Source organism: Chroicocephalus ridibundus, chromosome 21, assembly GCF_963924245.1.
Source record: "Chroicocephalus ridibundus chromosome 21, bChrRid1.1, whole genome shotgun sequence".
Taxonomy (NCBI): domain Eukaryota; kingdom Metazoa; phylum Chordata; class Aves; order Charadriiformes; family Laridae; genus Chroicocephalus; species Chroicocephalus ridibundus.
In genome coordinates this window covers 3,390,780-3,398,840 of record NC_086304.1, presented here as the reverse complement: position 1 = coordinate 3,398,840, position 8,061 = coordinate 3,390,780, and the positions used below count along the sequence as shown (strand labels likewise).

Below are 8,061 nucleotides of genomic sequence, written 5' to 3'. Positions count from 1 at the left end.
AATGATTTCTTTGCTCGATGCCTACCTCCCCATCAGGAGTTTCTGAAAGGAATCACATTCATCTTGATGTGATCAGATTAATCTTGATGCATCACAATATCCTCATTTTTCTCCCTTTGTTTTCTTTTCTCTTTATTCACCATGAAATCAGTCCTGGGCGGTCTCCTCCCCTGCGTGTCAGTCACCGGGGATCTTCTCACAAAACACATTTGCCAAACACAAGCGTTCGGGGCGTTGCTCAGACATCACCTTAAACTAAATCCTCCAGTGGTAAAAATAGCCTTTTCTGTTTAATTCCTCTGAAGTGTGTCTGCAGGTGGGGCAAGCTTAGGAAGGATCATGTGTTAACTCCAGAGAAAAGCATCAGAGCAGAAGTTAATGAGAAAGAGACAAATGAAGACAGGGGCTTGACAATGTAATTGGGTGTGAGATGATTCAGGTCACTCTGCTGAAGGGGTGTCTCCTCGGGAAGATGCAGGCTGTGATCCTCAACTCTATATAAGACGACCGAGAGCCGATCTGCTCCAGACTACGCTCACGAAGCTCCACGCTCCTGCTACTCGTCCAGGTAAGCCGGGACACACTTTTTACGCTGTCTGACTTTGCTGCCAGTAGGAAAGCTCCTGGCTGTGAGGACGTCCCTGGAGCTGCCACTGCTGAACTCTCCTAAAGGAAAAAAATAATAAAAAAAGAACACAGTAAAAGAGACCTGGATTTAAACTATTCCACGGTTTGGAAGAGACGATCTCCATTCACAGCTCTGCTCTGCTCCAGAGAAAGCCAAATGGGATTTTTTTTGCTCTCCTCCCTCACTGTGTGCCCCCAGCCTTTCAGCTCTCGCTGTCTCTCACCTCTCCAGCCATCACCTGCTGGTCCTCAATCCCAGTCATCTCCATAGCTGAGTTCCGTTTTCCAGATGTGCTTTCCTTGCTCTCTCTTTCCCTTCCCTTACATAGTCTCATTTTATCTGTGCCCTTCTCTGGCTCTTCTTTCCCTCTCACAGTGTTTTTTTAATAGCAACTTATCTGAAAACCAGACAAAGAAAAAAAAAGCCCTTTTTGTCTGTGTTTTTCTCACAGGCTACCTCAGTTTCGCAAGGAGATGGCCCAGCCCGAGGAAAACATCCATGACATCGGTGCTCCTGTCTACCTGTGTGGCGGAAGCGACGGCAACTGCAGCCCCCTGAGCAGGGAGGAGCTGAGGCAGCTCATTGAGCAGGAGTTCGAGGACGCGATGGAGGTGAGGATCTGGCCCTGCCACTGGCACCTTTGGGCTGTAGGACTGGGATCGGTAAAGCCAGGCTCTCCCGTGTGGGTGTACAGGACACCTGGCTCCCTGGGAAAGGCACAGATGCCTTCAAAACCCAGGATCTATAGGGAAAAAGAGAGGATGATCATTGACTCTGTGCCAGCAGCTTGTAGAGCTCGTTGTGGGGAGCAACACAAGCCACAGTGTGGGGGGCCATGGGGCTGGATTTCTGCCCTGAGACTGCTTGAGTGCTCCTAGAGTGGTGGCACAAATGGCTCATGGGCTTTGTCAAGACCGTTTGTCTCTTTACAGAACCCCCAGGACCCCAAAACTGTCAAGAAAGTGCTGCGCGTCCTGAATGACGACAGCAACCACAGGGTTGACTTCAGTGAGTTGCTCAGCCTGGTTTTCCGCACAGCCAAGGCTTGTTACAAGCCGCTGCAGCCTGGCCAGGGGCAGGAAGATGGTCAAGAGCTGACAGAGGAAGAGAAGGCAGATGGGGAGCAGCCATCAAGGCCGCACACAGCAGGGAGGGTCTCCTGCAACCAGCAGGTCCCCGAGCAGGGTGTGAACAATCAGGTTCAGGACACTGACAACCATCAAACTCAGGAGGGTGAGACACCAGAGGAGGACCAAGACACCTGTCAAAACCAAGAGGGTGAGACACCAGAGAAGGACCAAGACACCCGTCAAAACCAAGAGGGTGAGACAGAGGAGGAGGACCAGGACACCCATCAAAATCAAGAGGGTGGGACACCAAAGCAGGACCGGGACAACCGACAAACCAAGGAAGGTGAGACACCAAAGCAGGACCGGGACAACCGACAAACCAAGGAAGGTGAGACACCAAAGCAGGACCGGGACAACCGACAAACCAAGGAAGGTGAGACACCAAAGCAGGACCGGGACAACCAACAAACCCTGGAGGGTGAGACAAAGGAGAAGGACCGGGACAACCATCAGGATGACAGGACTGGAGCATCAGAAGGGGATCCAGAGAGAGGTGAGATTCTGGACACTGCAACCCCAGAGCAGAACAGAAATACTCATAAGGCTGAAGAGACTAAGTCACCAAAACAGGACCCAAAAACCCACCAGGCCAAAAAAACAGAGGCACCAGGACAGGGTTCAAACCACCATCAGAGTCCAGAGACAGAGTCAGCAGAGCAGGACCTGAATTGTCCCTCTGAGACACAAAGAAGAAACCCAAAGAACAAGACGCAGGTCTGCGAGGCCCCTCAGCAGGACCCCAACCCTGACAAGACCCAGAAGCTGCTACCCCCACAGCAGGGTGCAAGCCCCTGTCAGGATCCCAAGCCCCAGGGAACGCACCACAACCCAGCTTTCCACTGGGTCCTTGAATCCAAGGTGCTGGAGCAGGAGCACAGCGGGGCAGAGGCTCCATCTTGTCCAGTACAACCTCAAGACACTCATCAGCACAAACAACCCCCTACAGAGCAACAGGTTCTGCAGTCTCTGTATCAGTGGCCACCGCAGCAGTAAAGGCAAGTCTAAGTGAAGATGTTGCCCACCGCAAGGAGGTACATTTTGCCCCGGCCCCACTCTGTGTTTTGCATTTCTATTTGTCATCTCTTGCCCAATTCCTTATTAACCCTGGGCTTCACCTCCCCTGGTTTGTACTGGGCTATGCATGACTAGAGACCTTCCCTCTTACTCTGTCTTGGGCTGCTTCTGCCTGTGTAAGCAAAAAAATAAAACTGAAGACAAAACGGCACAGTGTCCCATTGTGTTGCTGCCAGCGTGCCCTCAGCCTGGCTCTGAGCAAACAGCCAGGGTGACATGATGGGGTCCATCCCTTGCGTGAGCATCCATCCCTTGCATCACATACGGCCAGGTTGCCCCAGGGTGCAGGTGGAGGGATGGCTACAGAGATGCAGGTGTGTCTTGGGGGTGAATAACCCAAAGGAGCTGCTGCTCAGCCGCCTTTGCCATTTAGCCGAGGTGGATCGATTGCTCCCTGCGGGCTGGGACGTGACATCCCTGCAAGAGATGTCTTCCAAGGGAGTAGAAGTCTGGATTAACACAAAAGCACGGCCAACCTGAAAAGATTCCTCCCAGCATCCATCTGCTCCGGGCATTTTTCATGTCTGCTGTGGAAAGAATAAACAGCTGCTTAACGCTGAATGGGAGAGATTTGTCCTATTTAACCTCACTTAGTAGTAGTCTCAGAAGCAAGGGGAATGTGGAGCATGCTATGAAGATCACAAATCCCTATTAGCTATGGAAGTCTCCAAAGGAAGGAGTGGAGATATATTAAACACAGGAAAAAAGGATTATTCGGGTACATCCAGTCCCAGCAATAACTGGGAGGTCAGAGGGAAAAAGCTGACATGCAAACCACATGCAAACGGAGCCAATCCCAAACTCAGAGTCAGCTCAGGCGGTTCAGGGTACCAGGTCCTCGGGCTCTTGTCCAGATGCGCACATAGGAATGTGGGTAACTCTGTGGGCATGAGCAGTCTGGTGAAGTCAGTGAGGTTTATTAGGGGGTTCAGACGTGCTGGACCACCAGGCAGGCCCAGGGCTCGGCATCCCGCAGGGAGGGTGATGCTCAGCCTGTTTTTCACTTGCGACCTATCAGCAAAATCAGCACACGATAAATGCACCCGCACCACCTGCTTTGTGGCCAGTGACAAGCAGCACGCAGAGACCTCACTGGAAAATAAAACGTCATTCCTCTGGGACACCCCAGAATTTCACAATTTGCTAAGCGCTGAATCAGAAAAACCAGCATTTCAAAACTATCCCCAGAATGTACATCACAAAAATGATTTGGTTTAAAAGTCCTAATGTCAAAATCCAATGTATTAGACACAAAGTACACCAGTCTGCTCTACTACTGATGAAACGTATTAAAAAAAAAAAAGTTCTGACCTACTTCATGACAGCTGTGGGCACCCGATGGGAGAGTCAAGACTTAAATTTCATCACCTATCTGTCAAAACCCCAATCCATCTGAGACATTCTTCAAAACATTCCATTTTCCAGGGAATTCCATTTTTCTTGTAAAATAGAATCACAGAATGGTTTGGGTTGGGAGGGACCTTAAAGCTCATCTAGCTCTCCCCCTCTGCCCTGGGCAGGGACACCTCCCACCAGCCCAGGTTGCTCCAAGCCCCGTCCAACCTGGCCTTGAACCCTTCCAGGGATGGGGCAGCCACAGCTTCTCTGGGCAACCTGGGCCAGGGGCTCACTCCCCTCACAGCCAAGAATTTCTGCCTCACATCTCATCTCAGTCTCCCCTCTTCCAGTGGAAAACCCTTCCCCCTCGTCCCAGGGCTCCCCTCCCTGCTCCAGAGTCCCTCCCCAGCTTTCCTGGAGCCCCTTGAGGGACTGGAAGGGGCTCCAAGGTCTCCGCGGAGCCTTCTCTTCTCCAGGCTGAACCCCCGCAGCTCTCTCAGCCTGTCCCCACAGCAGAGGGGCTCCAGCCCTCCCAGCATCTCCAGGGCCTCCTCTGGACCCACTCCAGGTCTCAGAGGTTTGTCCAATAGCTCTTTGCTTCTCAGTAGTTCCGGCTTAGGGTCTAAAGTCACCAGACCAAACCATCCCCCTGTAGTCGGTCTGTCCCTCAACCACCACCTTTTGCAGCATCAATAAAAACCTGACCTCCCAGTTCACACAAGCCCTGTTAGGGACATGTTAATCATACGCTGTATTCTGAATAACACTCCTTTTGCCATCAGGAGTGTCATATTTGAAGTTAAGCATTTTTTTTTTTTGTTCATTTTAAGTAGAACATGAAAATTATCCCACTGATGCAAATACTTAAGAGTCCTGTAAACCTGTGTGGTGTTGGAAGAGAAAAGGTCTTCTACACACCCCACGAGGAACCCAATTCCTCTAAGATCAATGAAATACAAGTTCAGTCACCCTATATAAATGTTGACGGGGACGGGTGCAGAATTGGGTAAAAAGAAGGACGGAGCCCACCCTCCTGCGTAACAGCTTTTCAAAACCGACCCAAGTCCCATCTCATGAAAGTATTTTTGGGGAAAACCAAACCATTGGAGAAAAGGGGGTTTCAGTGCTTTGAAACGTCTTGCTTTGCATGGCAGCAAAGCACAAGGAAGCAGGTGAACATGGCCGAAACGCAACGTACCTTTTCGTGCGTCGATACCCGAATGGCACCCATCCATCCCGCACTGCCCCAGCCCCTGCCGGGGGGATTACCGACTGTTACAGGACACCAAGCTGCACTGTAATACTCTAATTTTAATAATAACTCCAATCTACCATAAAATTACAGTTTCCCAAGGGTATTATTATCCCACAGGTGGGGTATAATTTGCACAAGTATAATTTAATCTTGAAAAAAAGCTCAAAAATGAAGTATGGTTAGTAACAATCCTTCGTACGCACTTGTATGAGTATCCCCAAGGTGTAACCAGCACTAATTAATTAGACTCCTACACCCAGTATGATCTTACCTTACAGATGGGCCAGATGAGCCACTCACCCAAGGCTGCGTGACAAGTTCATGCTCTGGAGGCTCTCTGCAATGTCTCCGTCACGCGTGTCAAGGCAGCATCCTACCTCCAAAACCAAAAGCAGGGGCCCAGGTGGCACAGCTGGTATCTTCCTTATTTGCTCTGTGTAGTGGGAGAGTCCGGGGTGAATAACGAAACCAGTTGGTCTCTAATTAATTTACTGTTAAAAGATTTAAAAAAAAAAAAAAAAAAGAAGAAGGTTGTAGAGGTAATTACAGCAAAAGCTGCCTAGGGCAACCAGATGAAGATTCAACATGAATCGACCTCTCAGCAGAGAGGTTTCTGCTTTTATTTTTAATTAAAGATCAAGCAAAGTTGAAATGAAAGTCATTCATGGAAGACAGTTAATATGAAAAAAATTTTATCGTGATTTTTCTCAATGAAAAGTCATTGCTTATTGAACAGATGTTTTCTTGTACGAAAATGCATTTTGCAAACTTTGCCATTTAAAAATGTTCTTTTTTGGGTTGGGTTTTTTCCAACAAAGACCTGGATAATATAACAAAAAAGATCCTTGATAAGAAATTACAAAAAATAAATTACATCTTGCAGCACGCTCTACAAGGACGCCACACAAGCCAAGATCTTGGAGGAACTGGGGGATCTCACTGCTGTGAACCTGCATTTCACCATTTTCATAGCACTTAGGTCTTCTTCTGTCCTTCTGTGAGCAAAAGCCAGACCTAAACCCCATTGACTTCAGGCCCAAGGTGCCAAAGGAACTGCAGAAAAAGCAAATAAAAATAATCTCTGGTATTGTGGTACCAGGATCACGGGCCATACAGATCTCATCTGTCCCTGGTCTGCTCATCGTGTGTTCTGCCACCATCAGCGCTTCTGTCCCCATCCTCAAAATTTCGTTCTGGTACTATTTTTGTGTGTGTATTATACATATAAAAATTCATACCTATACAAACACACATTTATATAAAAATACACCCTCCCATTAATACATATATACACTTCATAGCTACTCTAGATCTTTTAAAATCTGAAATACAATCAGCCTGTAAAATAACTTTACAGTCTGGATTAGGTGGAACCAGCCAGTGCCTGAATTGCCACATGGCAACTGCTATTTCTGGGTTAAAATGATAGGTAAGGGGATGATAAGTTAAATAACCCGTTTGAGGACGTGAAGGTGCAGCTGGGCTTGGCCAAAGATGAATCAGGACAATGTCCACAAAGGGTGTCTCCTTTCTGCAGCTCCGTCAAGGACCCTATAAAAGCACTCAGGTCCTCTGATCACTCCGCACGGCTTCACAGGAACCCCACTCGATCCCCTTGGTGATTTGGGTAAGTCACTCCTTCTGAAACATGCACTTTACCGGGCAAGGACATGCTATTTCTATGGGATTCATGTTGGGTAGCAGTGTCATTCCTGCCGCAGTATTTTCTGAGAGTCTTTTGCGTTTCTATCCAGTGAAATGTTGGTTTGTGTTATTGGGACACCCGCATGCTCTCGTTGTGTGTCCGTGTGTAGAGGCAGCTTTTCTCAAAGGGGAAACGAGGGAGGGAGCCAGGTTTTGTGCCTGACTTTGGTCTGGAGTCAGCTCCCAGCCAGAATGAACAGATGGGAGGAATTTTCCGGTTTCTACAGAAACACCAAAACATGGGATTTCATATGCAGAGGTGTGCCCATGTGTTCATGCCTATGCGCATGTTACAGAAGCGGCAAGGCAGACACGGCACAGTTTCCCCAGCTGACAGCTGAGGTCTCAGCACTGATGTGCCTGAGAACAGGCTTGGGGATCCTGTGAGGAGGAAGGAAGGAGGTGGCTTCTGAGGTTTCCAGACACAAAGCTCCAACAGGAGCACTGCTTTCTGCCATGCAGATCCCAGTAAAATTAAATAAGTAGCTCTGACCTAGGTGATCTGGCAGTTCCCCTCTGGCCAAAGTCTATTTGCCAATGAACTGATGCTTAAAGAAAGCTTTATCAACTGTTTTGCATTACTATGGGTCACAGGAACATCAGCCACAGGCCTTGTTTTAACTCCCTGTGAGCACTCCACCTGTCTCTGACCCAACTAGATCTTGTCTCAGGCCATGCCAGCGCTGCGTTAGACATCCTCTAACCCGTTCCAGAGAAGCCAGTGTACCTCAGTGCCAGGTAGAGACAGTAGCGTGGGTCCTGGAAACATAAGTACCTGGTATTGCCCCATGGGGATGGGTTCTTGGGGCATCTCTTGAGTCATCATCCCCAGTCCCCTCCCTGCGATCCATAAATGCAGGCATCCTGCCATCCCCTATCAAACGTCATTCAAACACGTCAGTAGATAAGTTGAAGGACACTCCCCATCCCAC

At 48.8% G+C, this 8,061-nt stretch overlaps 1 protein-coding gene across 1 annotated transcript; it reads left to right on the top strand.

Moving 5' to 3' along the window:
* The first annotated feature begins 1,101 nt into the window (after positions 1–1,101).
* Positions 1,102–2,751, top strand: LOC134525878 (uncharacterized). Its single transcript, XM_063357175.1, has 3 exons — positions 1,102–1,239; positions 1,561–1,996; positions 2,132–2,751. The coding sequence occupies exons 1-3, from the start codon at positions 1,102–1,104 to the stop codon at positions 2,749–2,751; spliced, it is 1,194 nt and encodes a 397-aa protein (XP_063213245.1).
* Positions 2,752–8,061: the final 5,310 nt, after the last annotated feature.

What these genes read in the sequence shown, in the direction of transcription:
- LOC134525878 (XM_063357175.1), top strand. Translation starts at nt 1,102, where the DNA reads ATGGCCCAGCCCGAGGAAAACATCCATGACATCGGTGCTCCTGTCTAC. An exon ending in AGTTCGAGGACGCGATGGAG is followed by an intron (nt 1,240 to 1,560) that starts GTGAGGATCTGG and finishes GTCTCTTTACAG; the next exon opens with AACCCCCAGGACCCCAAAAC. An exon ending in CACCCATCAAAATCAAGAGG is followed by an intron (nt 1,997 to 2,131) that starts GTGGGACACCAA and finishes AAACCAAGGAAG; the next exon opens with GTGAGACACCAAAGCAGGAC.